The sequence below is a fragment of the Carassius auratus genome, chromosome 2 (genome assembly GCF_003368295.1).
Source record: "Carassius auratus strain Wakin chromosome 2, ASM336829v1, whole genome shotgun sequence".
NCBI lineage: Eukaryota > Metazoa > Chordata > Actinopteri > Cypriniformes > Cyprinidae > Carassius > Carassius auratus.
In genome coordinates, this window is record NC_039244.1 from 30179286 (window position 1) to 30197134 (window position 17849).

General features: G+C 35.7%; 2 protein-coding genes across 3 annotated transcripts; one reads left to right on the forward strand and one right to left on the reverse strand.

The window, feature by feature from the left end:
- Nucleotides 1-2080: 2080 nt before the first annotated feature.
- LOC113040013 (guanylate kinase-like) lies at nt 2081-9950 on the reverse strand. 2 transcript variants are annotated; one of them, XM_026198203.1, is made up of 8 exons: nt 9815-9950; nt 5678-5791; nt 5554-5595; nt 5312-5408; nt 3715-3853; nt 3553-3637; nt 3381-3466; nt 2081-2199 (listed from the first exon to the last, which is right to left on the reverse strand). In XM_026198203.1, the coding sequence occupies exons 1-8, from the start codon at nt 9846-9848 to the stop codon at nt 2164-2166; spliced, it is 633 nt and encodes a 210-aa protein (XP_026053988.1). In that variant the 5' UTR covers nt 9849-9950; the 3' UTR covers nt 2081-2163. The 2 variants fall into 2 exon arrangements, with proteins under 2 accessions (XP_026053988.1, XP_026053996.1); XM_026198211.1 differs by lacking the exon at nt 9815-9950 and adding an exon at nt 6950-7056.
- Nucleotides 9951-10219: 269 nt separating this feature from the next.
- Nucleotides 10220-16592, forward strand: c2h1orf35 (chromosome 2 C1orf35 homolog). Its single transcript, XM_026198190.1, has 8 exons — nt 10220-10406; nt 11922-12072; nt 12157-12202; nt 12301-12380; nt 12643-12715; nt 12808-12884; nt 13019-13153; nt 14561-16592. The coding sequence occupies exons 1-8, from the start codon at nt 10310-10312 to the stop codon at nt 14787-14789; spliced, it is 888 nt and encodes a 295-aa protein (XP_026053975.1). The 5' UTR covers nt 10220-10309; the 3' UTR covers nt 14790-16592.
- Nucleotides 16593-17849: the final 1257 nt, after the last annotated feature.

Sequence of the window (17849 nt, forward strand, 5' to 3'; positions counted from 1 at the left end):
TATATGGAAAATAATAGATTTTTTAGTCAGGTTGATTGGCACCTTCATTAAAAAGAGTAACTATTTTTTTATCTAGTGTAAAATAGATTTATGAAGGAAAATGTGGGAGAAATATTGAAATTCCAATCCCAATACACATTTTGGTGAAAACGTATGCCATTTGCATTTACACAGCTGAGAAAATAAATAAAATAAAATCCAAAAGATGAACAAGGGTTAACTATCACGAACAACATCAGTATCATCAAGTACATAAACAGGACATACACACATCTCATATTTACATCAGATGGATGTCCTGGGCATTAAAGCAGAAATCAGCATCTTAGTTCAGCTGCAAATAAGATATTATACATTTATAAAATATTAGATCATATATTTCAGCTGCACACTGCACTGTAACAGGTTAGATTTATTAGCCTTACACAGTACATGTATATAGGTTTAGAATAATAATAAAAAAAGAGAACAGTGACTTTTAGTTTAGACATTGTTTTGAGGCATCAACTGCATTCCTCAGATTTCACACACACACACACACACACACACCACAAACCATGAATAATACGAAACAAAACAGGTTCTGCAGGCTTGTAAGAGACCGCAAACCAGGAAATCTGAAGCCTGGCCACACATTCAACCATATTTAAAATTGAGATGTCATATGGGAGAAACAAATATAAACTTCCTTCTGATGCACAAGAGCACATTTTAAACTCAACACTAATGTTACACATTACACCAGATGGACTAGAACCACATTTCAGCTCATAATTTGAGTATTTTATCATGTGAAATCACTTTTATACTCTGTTTCAGTAGATCAAATGACACAATCGCTTGTTTAGGTTTGTTACTTTTATTATGTTTCAATTGTTAATAAACAATAATGGTCTCAAATTCAAATTCTGTAAGAAGAAAACAAGAATAGAGCTAGAAATCTATAGATTACAATTATGTATTATTTTGGTTTTCAGATTATTTAAAGGACACATTTAACAGAATTGCTGGAACTATCTGAAAATCTACTAAAAGCCTTAATAATGTGTCCTAAAGCTACCTAAAGACTCGTGGCTGTGTTTGGAAGTACACTGAAACTCTTTATAAACTTTCAAAACATATTAAAGTGAAATATGATCTTATTTACAAAGCTAAATGCATGTAATGTGTTTGCAAAACATGATTACTCATTTCAAGACACCAGCAGATGAGACGCAGCCACTTCCATCATTTAAGAACGAGTTATTAGTTCAGAAACCAAGCTTTCCTGGCCTGGACGATGTCAGACGTTCAGATGCAATTATATGAATGAAAGCAGGTGTAGCACACTGCTCATATGTGCAGATAATAGCTCTGAATGAGTTAACATTGCAAATGGAAAGCTGCGTCGTTTACGACAGCAAAGAATGAGTTATTATAAAATATCAGCATAGAAAAAACAACAACAATAAATTGGTGAACTTGCTAGTTAGATATATAAAATCTCTATTTTCATAAAAAAAAAGGTGATCCTGGAGCACAGAAGCAGTCTTGAGTCTCTTAAGTATATTTGTAGCAATAGCCAAAAATACATTGTTGATTTTTCCTTTATGATAATAATCATTAGGATATTAAGTAAAGATCATGTTCCATGATAATGTAAATTTCCTACCATAAATATATCAAAACTTAATTTTTGATGCGTAATATGCATTGCTAAGAATTCATTTGGACAACTTTAAAGATGATTTTCTCAATATTTAGATATTTTTATATATATATATATCCAGATTTTCAAATAGTTGTATCTCAAATAAATATCGTCCGATCCTGATAAACCATACATCAATGGAGAGATGATTTATTCAGCTTTCAGATGATGTATATATCTAAATTTAGGAATTTTGACACTTAAGACTGGTTTGTGCTCCAGGGTCACACGTCAAAGTAAAAGAAATATCAAAACAGAAATAATGATTTTAGAGTGTTTCTAGGTGAAATCTACATGTTTCCGAACTAGCCTGCACCGTATACCAATAGATATATATATATATGACATTCAGCAGTGTTGGAGTATGGACTGAGCCTCAGAAAGTCTTTCTCGGTGGAATGTAGAGGTCTGAAATCGTTCTCCTGAAGCTGGAGGTGAACCGACAGGTCTGTGTTTAGCAGGTGTGCTCTCGTCTACGAGTGTTTGGCATCTCTGACCTTCTGGATCTCCTGTTGGAGGAAGAGAAAGCATGTGGAGCTCACCGAGGGAAATATCCTCACAGATCGCTCTTATACAGACGAAAGAAGACACTAGAATGATTTTAACATTTAACGTTATGATGGTTATGTGGAACAAAATACACTTTTCCCAATAAATTGTAAGTTCTTCCACTAAAATTTAAGTAGAGGAATTAAACCACATTAGATACACTGAATTAGGAGAGAAAACGTCTAAATTCAAGCAGAATGCTGCTATCTGTATAATATATTGTGTGTTTAAAAGACCCATGAAGCACCATTAACATTAATGATTAGGCAGTTTAAGGGAATTGTAGGGCTGCACAATTAACAGTATTTCTAATCACGATTACAATTACAGAGACGACAACTGCGTGATCGTTCAAAGCGGCAATAAACCGTCCACTTATGTTATTCTGCGTGCTTTAGATGTGTTTTTTCTTTCCACAGATAATCTTAAGGGTTTTAAAACTTTTTTTTTTATTTACAGAAGAAACTAATCCAATGTGTAGTTGATATTTCAGTCATAAAACTATGGCACGCGGTGGCTTCAAACAACGGTATAAACATCATTCAGTGTAAATCGTGATAATCGTGATTAATAATCGCAATTACAATTTCAAGGGAGTAGTCGTCCAGCTAATAAATTATATCCATAATTGTTTTCGTTTATATAATAATCATACAATACAGAATTAGATTAAATACATTATAGAAGCATGTTTCCATTCAATTCTGATTCTTTCTCACAACTGTGAGGTTACATCCCACGACACAGACTTCTTTTCTCTGAACTGTGTGATATAAATCAAATTTGTGAGTTTATAGCTCCAAATCTGAGCGAAAAAGTCAGCTCACCATTGACATTTTCTCACAACCGTGAGTTTATATCCCACTATTCTGACTTTATAAATCACAGTCGTGCATATAAAGTCAGAAATGCAAGATATAAACTCGCAATTGTGAGATAAAAACTCTTATTTTCCGATCCGTGGTGGAACGGGCTTCCGTCATACGCTTTATTGCATGCATTTGTTGAATTTTTCCTTTCAGATGCACATTTTTTGGGAGCAGGTATTTGATTTTAAACTGGTGCTTTTATTGGATTGCGGTCTGATTAATTTACTAAACCTGGCCTCTAGTGACGATTATTTACACTGGAAAACAATTACCTCAAGAACAGCGTCTTTTAATTTCCCGTACGCCGCGTCGAGGTCATCATTGATGATCACCACATCAAATAAACCTGGCTCTTTGCCTGAAATATGGATGAATAAAAGTTAGCATGCTATTCCAGATGCGAACTAAATATTTCATTAAAAAGAACTAGCATAGCACACTTACTAATTTCCATATCAACTTTGGCTGCATGTAAACGCTTTTGTAAACTTTCCTCAGATTCAGTTTTTCTATCCCTTAATCGTTTTTCCTGAAGACATGAAGTTAAAGATTAAAACGTGAAGATGACGGAGCATTTGGACGGAGATGATTTAGAGTATTTCTCACCAGGATGTCCATTGACGGAGGCTGGATGGACACATAGATGGGGTTGAGATCAGTTCTCTTGATGTTCTTCACTCCCTGCATGTCAATGTCCAAAATGCAAATCTTATTTTTTGCCTGAACAGCCTGTACAGCTGCTTTACTGTGAACGGGGCAAAAACAGTGCTAGTTACAATTATACACATACTCCTGCACACACACAGCATCTCTCTAGTCTGAACACAAACATTACTGATGGGTCGTTAATGAATGATTTGTTCACTGCTTCTGTCACATGACAAACAAACTAAAGACTCGGGAGGTAAACTACTGTATTTTCCGGACTATAAGTCAAAATTAATCAAAATTAATTTGACATGAACCGAGAGAAATGAACCAATAGAGAAAACATTACCGTCTCCAGCCGCCAGAGGGCGCTATATGCTGCTCAGTGCTCCTGTAGTCTACACTGAAGACATAGAGCGCCCTCTGGCGTCTGGAGACAGTAATGTTTTCTCTTGGTTCTTGGTTCTATATAAATGTGACTTATAGTCCAGTGCGACTTATATATGTTTTTTTTTTTTTCCTCGTCATGACGTATTTTTGGACTGATGCGACTTAGGTGCGACTTATAGTCCAAAAAATATGTAATCATTTATGGTACTCATTTTGACTTCATTATAATGATTTCCTAATTCAGAATATGATCGAGTTGCAAAATGTAATATTTAGTTGCACTCAAATCAACTACATTTTGAAATAAATAAATTGAATGAGAGTCAGTCTTGATATTTCCAGCAAATGTGACCCTGGAGCACGAAAGCAGTCTTTTTTAGTACATTTGTAGCAACAGCCAAAAAAAAAAAAAAAAATAGTATGGGTCAAAATTATTATTATTTATTTTTATTTTTTTTATGCCAAAAATCACAACTTTATTTTTGATTAGTGATATGCATTGCTAGGAATGTCATTTGGACAACTTTAAAGATGATTTTCTCAATATTTAGATTTTTTTTTTGCACCCTCAGAATCCAGATTTTCAAATAGCTGTATCTCAGACAAATATTGTCAGAATCCTAACAAACCATTCATCAATGGAAAGATTATTCAGATTATTTATTTCAGATGATGTACAAATCTAAACTTTTTGTGACTGGTTTTGTAGACCGGGCTCACAAATGTGTTATTAAAAAAGCTCAAGATCAGGCGTTTCCAAACCTACTCATGGAGAGCGTCCTGCAGAGTTTGGCTCCAACCCTTATTAACTCTCGGGTGCTGTTTGCTCACTTTTTTTTTTTTTATTATAAAACTTGGTAATGGTTTTGGCGCTTGCTATGTTAAACACACAATAACATAAAAAAAAGGTTAAATTGTTCTTGGAAAACCATGTTGCCACACTTGGACCATTCATGGTCAAACACAAGCGCATTGGAGATGAATGGGAAGTGAATTTCTTTTAGTGGAGACGTTTGGTACTGAAAGTTCATTTCTTGAGACATCAACGTCAAATAAACTATACTAAAACTTGTTTAGATATAGGGCTTTGGTTTTCACACAATTTGAAAGTGAATCATTTTATATTTCATACGAAATGAACAAAATAGTATTCTGAGGACTGTACCTTGTTCCATACATGTTCCCTGAAAATTCAGCATTTTCAATAAATTCATCATTTGCTATGGCTGCCGTCATCACTTCCCTGCTAACGTAATGATAGTCTGAAAAACAGACGTGTGTGTCAGTATGGCAATCATTGACACACATGTAACTAATAAACCACAGAACTACTAAAAACTGTTGGACTAGTCGTGTCATTTCACGCTTGCTGGGTTCGGTTCAGAGGTGTTTTCAGAAAAGCCTAACCTTTGCCGTTCTCCTCTCCTGGACGGGGGCTTCGCGTCGTATCTGGTAAAAGATCATTCTCGGTTATTTACATTTATCTAGTTTCCACTTGAGAACAGCGGTTGTGCTTCAGTTTGTGACTCACGGGAAACGCTGAAGCCAAAGACGCCGTCGAACTCCTTGAGCAGCTTCTTCAGCAGAGTGCTCTTGCCAGCTCCAGACGGTCCACTCATCACCACAGGCCTCGGTCCAGCCATCGCTGAACACACCACACACACACACACACACACACACACACACACACACACATTTATACGATCAAAAACACAGACAAAGATGTAATATTGTGAAATATATTGTTTAAAGTGACATTTCTATTTGAATCCTTCTGAATTTTCAGCATCATTACTCCAGTCTTTAATGTCACATGATCTTTCAGAAATCTCTCTAATATGCTGATTTGCTGCTCTATTATCATCGCTACTAAATTATTATTAATAGTTCTTATTATCAAGGTTGAAAACAGTTTTGGCTGCTAAATAGGAAAATAAAACAAGGATGCTTTTTTTCAGGATTCTTTGATGAATAGAGATATATTTAAAATAGAAACATTAGAAATGTCTTTACTGTCACTTTTGACCAATTTAATGCTGAATAAAATTAATTTCTTTTTTTAATATCTTACTTGCCTCAAACCTTTGAATGTTGAATGTCACTGTTTACACAAGCATTTAATAAAAACAGCATAAATGTTTCAAACGTTAGCTGCTGAGAATAGAGCATCGCTGTTAAATGAATACATTTGAAAATAAATTAAAATAGAGAACAGATATTTTAAATTGTAATTATATTTGACAATAATATATTATGTTTAACTATAATTCTCATCAACTAAATGCAAAAGACATGTCTTTAAAAAAAATCTTAATATTTTTACTACATATAACTAATTAATGGAACATGTGGAGGAAAAAATATCTCTGTCAACCATATATATATATATATGGTGGACAGGGATGTCTTTGGCCTGGAGCTCCGTTCATTAACTTAGCTCTGAAGGAAGGTAATTAGATCAGACGCTTTAATGACTGTGATAGAGGAAAACTACAGTCATTACATTCAGCTGAACCAATACGATAACGATCCAAATACAAACCAGCACACAGGGCCCAACCAAAATAACACACACACACAAAGTTATTAGAAAAAAAAGAAGCAATTCAACTTTTCGTTTTTCCCCAAATAAAATCTATTAAGAAACTGTTTAGTGATGACATCCAGGGAGTTTCTTTAGTATTAACTGCAAACACTGCTCTAATAAGTTTATATTCAAGCATTTGAACAATGTTTCGATGCATTATTTATAAAGAGAAGTACATTTACGTCTCAATTCAAGCTCTGTGTTTGTATTGCTCACCTTGCTCCGGTGTTAACGTGTCACTCTGCGGTGTGTAAGTGAAACTGAAAACATGCACACAGTACTCGGTGTGTGTGATCTGAGTGTGTGTGTGTGTGTGTGCAGTCAGATAACATCCGCTCAGTGGAAACCCAACCCAGACTTCTTTACATAAGTTACTGCCATGGCATCAAAACATTAGAGCAAACTGACTCAGCACTGCTGAATTATGATAGTTCCCATTGAATTATCAAATAATACATACACAATTCATTCAAATAACTTCGCTGAATTATGATAGTTGTAATAATGAATGTCACAAAATAGCCTACACAAAAGAAAAGTCACTTTGCATTCAGAATTTTTTTTTTTTAAAGCGCTTTAATTTTTATTTCTTGTTGTAATATTATAATAAGTATCGACACTATCAAATCTACACCATGCAAGGACAGTTTTTGTATTTTATGTTTATAGTATTCATTAAATATTAATTCACTTTGTTTTTCCTCCTTTTTTAACAGTGTAAGATATATTTTGTTTGTTCACGACTCATCATTCATAATTATGTCGGAATGGAATATTATATTTTGATGAAATTAAATATAATAATAAAATATAAATCACAACATCAGTCTTTTTGAGTTATAACAACTTCATAATTTGTTCACCTTCATGTTGTTCCAAACCAGTCTGATGTTCTTTCTTCTGCTGAACACACGAGAACATCTTTTGAAGAAAGCTGGTAACCAAAACACTTGATGGTACTCATTGACTTCCATATATTTTCCCCAGCGTATAGAAGTTAATGGGTACCAGCAACTGACTAGTTTCCAGCATTCTTCAAAATATCTCTTACTACTAGATCTATTTTCAACAGCAGAATTTGTGTGTAATCTATCCCTTTAAATACTAATAGGTCCTTTCCTTTACTAAAATAAAAACAGTCACCTTTTAAACATTACATCTCCCAATCAAGACATATGCAAAGCATGCTGGGAACTAGAAATCAACTGCTTAATTTTTTTTTAAGTGACTACAATTAACAAATCTCCTTTTAAATTACACCCAATTTAAGATAATGTAATAATTCATTATGCATTCATTATAAATTATTGCTATCAAAATAAACACTTAAGCTCTATTTACATTGTGATTATGATACATTTTCGCTTTACAGGCATTTAATCTTGAATGATTTTTGTACTTTATCCAACTGCATATATCCAACGTGACAATGCAAAATCCTAAAATGACATTTAAATGATGATTAATGATTTAAAATAGCCTTGTCTTATTCCAGCGAGCGCTGAAGTGACGTCTCTGAGCAAACGCAGCTGTGAGGGACATGAGGCACTTAACGGCTTGGTTTCAGTGTCACAATCAGAGCCACGGCTCACAAGACGGTGTTTGCATACACACTGAATTCAAGAGAGTTGATAATTCACTACAGCTGGAATCACACGCACACAATAAATATCATATGACTCAATGAAACTGTCCGAGGCTCTCCATTACAAACGGTCACGAGATGTCTAATTAAACACAATGAGCTTCACGTGTGACTTATTGCGAGTCATGCGGTGCGACCTCTTGACATGTGATCAGTTTCGGCTGGCCTCTGCTCTGAGGTTGTGTGTCGTCTGCACTCATTAGTAAGAGATAAGAGATGCGCTAAGGCCAGAAGATGCTTCCTCGTTTCGTCGCTCCTCTGTCCTTCCATCCGTGACACATGAACTGATCTTAAAGACACTCTCAGTTCTCTTACTGCGCTGCGAGGAAGCTTCCTGAAGAGCTGTTGTAGAAAAACTAACCCTGTTCATCTGTCACAATCATTTTAACATGTTTTACCTTTAGAGTTCACATAAACCTTATATTTGACATGTATTTTAAAAGGACATCTTGCTTTTTTTGACCCTCATTCTGTGCCATATATGTATTTTTTTTTTCCAATTAGCAGAGTTTTTTTTATGATCTGAGCGTTAAAAAGAAATAAAAGGCCTAATTTGTGGATATTTCTTGCAATATTCATGAACAAAGGTGTATAAGCTCATATCACTATATTTTCATGACTTCCAGCACAGCTCAAGAGTTCATTTTTCTAATAAATTTCCTAAAAAACTAAATCTGAACAGATACAATGACAGAAATCCCTCAAGTGATCAAAAGCGTAGTCCAAAATATGAAGAAACAGTTCCTCTGAGCTCAGTTTCATTCCCACAGCTTCCTCGTGAGGAAACGAGTGAAAATAATAAATAAACGAGGATGCACAAAATAAGAAATTAGAGGCAACCAGCTACATTGTCTCATTCACCTTTGCTTGTTATAAATGTTTAACTGCTGAATGTTTTTCGGCTCAGTCAAAGTCACGGATGCAACTAAGATTACTCAAATACTTCTGTCATCGTTTCCTTAGTTAGAAGCAAATCTCATGTCATATTTCATGATTTAGAGATCTGATTCTGTTGGATCACATTAACATTCCTAAATTAAAGTTTTTCAGTTAATCTTTTTCTCAAATGTTAGGCTGACAATGTGCATTGTTATAACACATAATGAGAAAGATAGAAACCAGAAAAATTTACACAAGTAGTTTGGATAGCAACTATATTTTCAAAGCCAACTCTACATGGATCTATCCATGCACATTTTTGTATTACACTCTGTGCACTAAATACTAGATTGCAAAATGCATCTCACATCTATCACATGCAGGTTCACTTTTGAAACATACCGAACGTGAAGAATAAAATCAGCTACGCATTAAATTAAGCCTTATGAAGAATCAATATAATAAAATAACTTCTTTACTGTATCATCAAGAAAAAAAAGATGATGCAACTGGCAAGCATCACATATAATTTAAAGCTACAGCTCGTTTAAACTCACCTGAAAAAAACCTGGAGACAAGCCTCACATACATTGGGGAAAAAAGCGATCAAACAAGAGGAGAATGTCTTTCTCCCTTCGTCTGTAATCTTCCTTCTCTCTCTCTCAGGTTCTCGCATGAGAGCCATTTACTGGCGTCTCACTGCGTCATCAGAAGGCGACACGAGCCTCACAGATCAATAGAACATCCGCGTTCTGATTCTGAGCCCGAGACAAACGGCACATAATGTTGACATCACATTCTTATACGGGAACACACACAGTTTAAAAAAAAAAGATTCGTTTTTGTCTCAAGTACTGAATAGAGCTTGTTCGAGGAGATAGTATTTGTGGTGACTAAAAAAAGCGCCTCACGCTGGATTTATAAAATAAAGGCAGGCAGTTCCCGGATGTTGTTGAGGTAAACGGAGGCCTGATTCTTCTAACGTTTCCACACACGTGTAAACTATCTCCGCGCTTTTGGAGGCTGAGAGTGTGTCTGGGTGAGCAGAAGTCATGTTTGGCTCCTCGAGATCTGGAGGGGTGAGAGGGGGTCAGGACCAGTTCAACTGGGACGATGTGAAAGTGGATAAACACCGAGAGAACTATCTGGGTAAGTATCGATCGAGCTAGCAGCTTTAGCTAACTCACTATACACTACTATCGTGTGATATATGTGTTAATATAAGATTGTGTTCATAAAAGCACGACTTATTTAGCAATTTACACACTTGAATTAATTAATAATTGCTCGTTAAAGCTGAAGTAAGTGGTTTGTAGCTCACAGGATGGTAAGCTAACGTTAAACGCATTCAGTTCGCTTATAGGAATGGTAATACTGAGTAGATGTGTAGCTTGCATAGCATATTGCTAATTTATAATGCCAGTTTGTCCTCCGGGTTGACGTTTTATAAAAGTCTTTTTGCTAAATAAAGTTTTCCACAATCCGTAACGTTAGTGTAAACACAGACATTCCTACCTTTTTCCTTGGCGTGATCTCTCATTGCATCGTCTGCTTAGTGCTTACTTAATGTGTCTTGTGTAGGTGTTGAAGTTTCTAGTTTAGGGACCAGAGTGGCACGAGACTCTATAAAGCTACTATGACGAAGGGTCGCGTCCGTCAGGATTCACGCTAGAGCGCGTGCGTGCTCATCAATATTGATAGAGCGCGGGCCAGGTCTATGAATATTTAATATGCCGTGCTGACGTCAGTGAGGCCTACTGGATAAATTTTACGCAAGCTGTTTAATATTAATGAGAGATATTCTCTTTTTTTTTTGTGTCAAGCCATTCAACTGACCTTTCATTTTATTTACATAGTTGCTCCTGTTGTCTCTCAGTCACAAAAGGTCAGTGTGAGTCTGGTATATTGATTCTACACTTCCATGCAGGGTTATTAAAGTAAACTGAAACTAAAAAAAATATGAAAAGCTTTCTATTTCAGCTAGTTGCCCAGGCAATATTTCTCATTTTCACACATATGCTGTTAATAATAATATTGATTCTTCATGAGGCTTAATTTTATGCTTTTTTTTTATTTATTATTCTTGTAGATGATTGTATTCGTCTGGTTCGGTATGTTTCAGAAGTGAACCTGTTGCGCTGCATTTGTATTTAATCATTCATTTATTTAGAGTTGGGTTTGAAAATATACTATAAATGACAACACCACAACTAATAGTTTCATATATATATATATATTTAAAATAATGTCAATATCTGTATGTAGGACTGTATTATAATATTATTTTCATGACAATTTTCTGCAAAATTCTTATTACCATAATGCAAATAAATATAATTCTAAATACGGGAATGCATAGTTTTTTTCTTTAATTAAAACTGCCGTAAATTATATACAGCACAACCAATAATGTGAAAATGCAATTTAAACAATTTAACATTTATAACAGTCTAATCTTTGATAATATAATATTTTCATATATAGTACTGACAATAAGATTGCTGTGCTTTACAGTGTTGAAATGTGCAAAAGTCCTAATGGTTCCTGATGCTCATTTGTTTCTTTTTCCTTAAGCTAAATATAAATATGATGAAAGATGATTTAAATGTGTTTTTAGCAGCTTGTGTTAGATTTACCCAAGGTCCTGTACTGATTCCTCCCCAGGGAATTCCCTCATGGCTCCGGTCGGCCGATGGCAGAAAGGGAAGGATTTGTCATGGTACGCCAAAGACAAGAAGAGCGGCGCAGCTCTGTCTAAAGAGCAGGAGATGGCAGCGGTGCGGGAGGCGGAGCACGAGGCCATGTTAGCAGCGCTGTGAGTCAGATCCATTCATCAGTGAAGTGCAGAACAAAATCAGCCAATTTACTATTTTAATTTGTGTCTTTTTGTCTATTTTAGGGGTCATAAAACAATCAAGAGACAACCAACTGGTCTTACCAAAGAGGTTTGCATTATAAACACCCAACGAGGATGTTTCAGTGATTTGCAGCATTTGTCATTGCTGTTTCTGATGCATGTTTGTCCTGCTGTCGTTGCTGGCAGGATCTGGCAGACGTGTGCCGGAGGGAAGGTGAGGCGGATGAACGGGACGTGGACAGGGTCTCTGGACTCGGGAGCTCCAGGTAAAGCTCTCATGACTAGTTTACTTGATCTAGACCTGTATTTACCTGGTCAAGACACAGTAAAGGTCTTATTTATTAGGCTAATTCATGGTGGAATGTCAGTATATGTGTATATATAATACTTCAGAAGTTAAACCGTTTTATAATAATATAAAACATCACAATTTCAGATTCAGGCCTGTGTTTTAATGTTTTAATTCTTTGCATGGCTTACTTCATAGCATGAGAAATAAACCTTGAATTATGAATGGGTTTTGTCCAGGGCTGGACAGAGAGGAATGGTGCTTTCCAAGCAAGAAAAAGAGGCAGTAAAAATGGGTTTGCCAGTTTTCACGGTACGTAGACGTAATTAGTTTTTTATTGCTATGACGTGTCGATCTCAAGAATATTACAAGCGCTGAAATCACTGATCTTGATTTATCATCAGCATCACAAAGCTGACAGACCACAAGAAGCCAGTAAGGGTCCTGAGGAGGCCAGCAGACCTGATAAAGAGGATAAGAGGTACACTTTACTGTACATGTGTTTCTGTGGCATGTCTTTCAAAGAAAGATTTGCAATAGAATGAATATGAGTTCAAAACCGATACTGCTGACAGAGACCACGCTGTCTAAGTTGAGTGCTGATGTGAATCACAGATCTGACAGGAAAAAGAAGAGCAAAAAGGAGAAGAAAAGTAAGAAGGAGAAAAAGAAGAAGAAAGAGAAAGAGAAAAGCAAACACAGAAGCAGAAGTGACTCTTCAGGCTCAGACTCGGAGAGCTGTAGTAAAAGGTAATCGTCTATAGTTTGTCCATCCTGTCAACAGACTCAATTAAATACCGTTAGTTTTCGTTGCAAGTGGTTTATAAATTGATGAAACTAGGGAATGTGGTTTCCTTTTCTCTGAGGTATAACACAATTAGTTCACAAGAGGGCGTTGTAACACAATTCTATTACTTTTAGTTCATCACATCTTTCTTTGTTTACTTTTTTTTTAGATTTCTCTTTTTGAAGATAATTTGGTTTAAATAAAAGGATTATGGTTATTATATTAAATATTGTTATATCAACATTTACACTCCGAAGCAAAATCGTTTTGCTTCTTGATATTGAAAGTTGGTGTGTCTTATCATATAATTTGAATGTATTATCTTAATTATGAACACACTGGTTTGTAGTGCAAGCAGTTTGACCGTTTACTGCACGTTATTATTCTCCTCGTTATTTTCTTATAGCGACTAATGAACCAGAAGTGTCACTCATAGGCTTCATTCTGCGCTGAAGAAAAAGGTGGACATTTTTCATAATTGAGATTTATCTGAATCAAAGCTGAATAAATAAGCTTTCCATTAATGTATGGTTTGTTAGGAGGACAATATTTGTCTGAGATACAACTATTTGAAAATCTAGAATCTGAGCATGCAAAAAAATGTAAATGTAGAGAGAACATTTTTCAAATTTTTAGCAATGCATATTACTAATCAAAAATTAAGTTTTAATATATTTACAGTAGGAAATAAACAAATATATTTTCTTTATTTAATATCATAATGATTTTTCAATAAAAAATCTATAATTTTGACCCATACAATATATTTTGGGCTATTGCTACAAATATAGCCGAGGGACTTCTGTAGTTAAATGCAGTCAGCTCAAGGCGGAAGGTAAAGTGGTCTTTCAGCATCTCCATGTGGTCCTGTTTGGTATCACACCTACAGTTATTTGTATAAACAAAGCACTAAACAAATGCAAAAAAAAAAAAAAATATTGTAATGTAATTAATAATGTAATTAAATTAATAATGTAATTAAAAGATTATTTACAGTTAAATTATTTTCTGGAATATTTGTCAAGCGTTCCTTGGTGTGTATATTTACTGTAATCTTGGAGTCTTAAATCATCCTTTTTGAAAAGACTTGCAGAAAATACAGCTTTGTGAGAATTATCCTCAAACTTAAACCCGATTTGCAAATATATTTCAAGCCTCTCAAATACTAGTCTCATTTTTACTTTTTTAAATGATCACTTTTCAGTCAGGGTTCAAGAGCTACATGCATGTCGTTTTGGGTTTAGTATACTTTCTGATCTTCTCACATTTTCACTGAGCTCAATCTAATAATGACCTATGGTTTCCCCTCAAACGGAACTAAAGGAAGGCCAGGAATAAATGATTGTCTAGGTGTGTTTTGTGCTCCCCAGGCGGAGAAAAGATCAGCGGGACCACCATGGTCCTAATCCATCAAGGAGCAGTCAGAGTGGAGCCGGAGCCCGTGACAGTCATTCAGGAGGGGGTCCGAAGGCGGCGCCCAGGACCCTGACCCCCCCTCAGCCCCCCCGCCGCCGCCGGCACGACACAGACTCGTCCTCTGACGGCCCCCGCGCCGCTCAAAGCTCCCGCCGGCGTCATGATAGCAGCTCAGACGACTGAGGCCCGCTACTGGCCCTTTAGCCACACCCCCTCAGCCAGAGCATGGATCTGATTGGCCTCTTTGTCAAACTCTGGACAACTTGGGCCACAAGACAGCATATCCTTTTTAAGGTTGAATCTCAGGAAATCTGTCCAAAACATGTCTTGGGTCACATTTCTGCAAATTTGGGTTCAAGAAGATGCAGCTTGTTTTAGGCTGTTAAAATTGACCATCAACATTTTGGGCATAATTTTTCTCCCAAAATACATAAAAATGATTAAAACACTATTTGTTGTAATGAATTAGATTTAAATTCTAATTTGGAAAAAAAAAGAAAACCCCAGTTTTAAATCTATTAGTGTTTTTTTTCTTTGATTTTGATGTGACACATAACATAAAAGACATAAAGAGAAAACAGCAGACATGATCGCTTTTTATTCTTGTATATGTTTAATGAAATAAACCATGTTTTTACAACATGGTGTCTTCGAATCATCAATGCACCTCAAGCTTTTTGAGTTATGAAACATCAATTTGTGAAAGCAGTGATGTCATACGCATACATATTACATGTTTGTGTAGTGTTTCTTTACAGAGTGACATCGCCACCTACTGGCCCGGAGTGCATAATAATGCACTTTTAGTCGTTTTGCAGATCTGTGTGAACAAGGTTATTTTAAGGGAATCATCTAATATGCAAATAAACACAAAGGAACCAAAACATGTCTTCAGTCAAATTTTGGTTAAAGAAAACAAAGCTTGTTTCGATGCTACTAAAATTGAACATCAACATTTTTTACATCATTCCCCCTCCAAAATACTCAATTTATAAGTAATTTGTTGTATAACTGTGGTTTAATTTGTGCTAATTCTTATTTTAGAAATCTGTCTTTTATCGTAGCAATCAGTACATTTGGAATTACATAAAACATACGTATTATGTGGTAGAATGTGTTATGTAGTTTTGCAGTAAAATTCATCATGAAAAATATCACAATGCAAAAAAAAAAGAAAGAAAAAGTTAATATTCCTTAATATTTCTTATTAAATAGTTAATATTTAAAATCGAATGTTTTTTTTCTTTTGATTTTAAGGTGAAATGTAACTTAGACATGTCTTGTTCTTCGATGCATAGAGAGAAAACTGTAAATATGACTTGATTATAGCAGAAATAATCACTTTTTACTCTTGTATGTTTAGTGAAATAAACCGTGATTTTACAGTGTGGTGTTGACGAATCACCGATGCACCTCAATCTTTCAAATATTGTTTTCTCGATCAATTTTGTTCTTATTTTGAGTGCTGTTGGAACATTCTCCTGTGGCTATAATAGAGCCGAGTGTTTGCATTGCATTGAGTTAGCTGTGAAAGGCTGCATTCTGTTGGCTGGCACCTGGGGCCGTGCAAGAAAAGAGCAAAGCGTAGACAAAAGACAAGTCCAAAAATCCAGGCCCAGGGATGCCCGAGCACCACAGACAAACCCCGAGCAGCAGGAGTGGGCTGAACAAAAGCCCCCTGTAAGAGAGCCAACCAAAGCGAGCGGAGGAGACCACCATCATGTATTACTGGCTGCTTCAAAGTGGACATTTTTCAAAACCATACCATTATCTTCTCCGCATAATCTACAAGAATGTGAATTTGTGAAAACTGTGATGTCATGTGCGTAACTATTGTTTCTTTACAAAGTGGCATCGCCAGCTACTGGCATGGCATGCATAATACAGCATTTTAAGTTGATTTTGTGTATCCTTGAGAATGGATCATTTTAGTAATGTTGTCATCTGTACATAAAAAATGTAAATGAAAACGTTTTTTTTTTAGCACTTTGTGTAAACGTACCCTTAATGCAGTGTAAGAGTGTTACCCTTCGAAATTAATGTTTTGTGAATTTATAGGGTAAGATGGTGTTCTTTTAATTAATCATTTATTCAATAGATTGCTCAAAATCTCAACATATTTGATGGCCGTTTTATCTGAATAGCATCCTTTGTGAGATTCAGTCAGCTGAAATCATTTTGAGGTAAAATAGTGACGTTATATATTTTTCCGTAATTCATGGGTTATTATTCAGAAATCCCATAATTTAGATGTACAGGTGCTGGTCATATAATTAGAGTATAATCAAAAAGTTTATTTATTTCACCAATTCCATCCAAAAAGTAAAACTAGTAGTATATTATATTACATAGACTGATATATTTCTTTTAATTTTTTATGGTTATAAATGACTACTAAGGAAAGTCAATCAATCAATCACCTTTATTTATATAGTGCTTTAAACAAAATACATTGCGTCAAAGCACTGAACAACATTCATTAGGAAAACAGTGTGTCAATAATGCAAAATGATATATAAGGCAGTTCATCATTGAATTCAGTTATGTAATCTCTGTTCAGTTGAAATAGTGTCTGTTTTTATTTGCAATCAAGTCAATGATATCGCTGTAGATGAAGTGACCCCAACTAAGCAAGCCAGAGGCGACAGCGGCAAGGAACCGAAACTCCATCGGTGACAGAATGGAGAAAAAAACCTTGGGAGAAACCAGGCTCAGTTGGGGGCCAGTTCTCCTCTGACCAGACGAAAACCAGTAGTTCAATTCCAGACTGCAGCAAAGTCAGATTGTGCAGAAGAATCATCTGTTTCCTGTGGTCTTGTCCTGGTGCTCCTCTGAGACAAGGTCTTTACAGGGGATCTGTATCTGGGGCTCTAGTTGTCCTGGTCTCCGCTGTCTTTCAGGGCAGTAGAGGTCCTTTCTAGGTGCTGATCCACCATCTGGTCTGGATACGTGCTGGATCCGGGTGACTGCAGTGACCCTCTGATCTGGATACAGACTGGATCTGGTGGCCACGGTGACCTCGGAACAAGAGAGAAACAGACAAATATTAGCGTAGATGCCATTCTTCTAATGATGTAGAAAGTACGGTGTTATGTGAAGTGTTCCGGTTCCAGTTTACCTAATTAATGCAGCCTAAAAATCCTTTAACGGATTTGGATATTAAAAGCATATTAGTATGTTATGTGTATGCCAGGTTAAAGAGATGGGTCTTTAATCTAGATTTAAACTGCAAGAGTGTGTCTG

Bases quoted from the DNA above. Each gene is read 5' to 3' on its own strand.
- LOC113040013 (XM_026198203.1), bottom strand. From the start codon at position 9,848: ATGTATGTGAGGCTTGTCTCCAGGTTTTTTTCAG. The intron at 5,409-5,553 runs GTTAGGCTTTTC...TCTGTTTTTCAG, and splicing joins AGGAGAGGAGAACGGCAAAG to ACTATCATTACGTTAGCAGG. The intron at 2,200-3,380 runs GTAATTGTTTTC...TTCCTCCAACAG, and splicing joins TAAAAGACGCTGTTCTTGAG to GAGATCCAGAAGGTCAGAGA.
- c2h1orf35 (XM_026198190.1), top strand. From the start codon at position 10,310: ATGTTTGGCTCCTCGAGATCTGGAGGGGTGAGAGGGGGTCAGGACCAG. The intron at 12,716-12,807 runs GTACGTAGACGT...ATTTATCATCAG, and splicing joins TGGGTTTGCCAGTTTTCACG to CATCACAAAGCTGACAGACC. The intron at 13,154-14,560 runs GTAATCGTCTAT...TGTGCTCCCCAG, and splicing joins TCGGAGAGCTGTAGTAAAAG to GCGGAGAAAAGATCAGCGGG.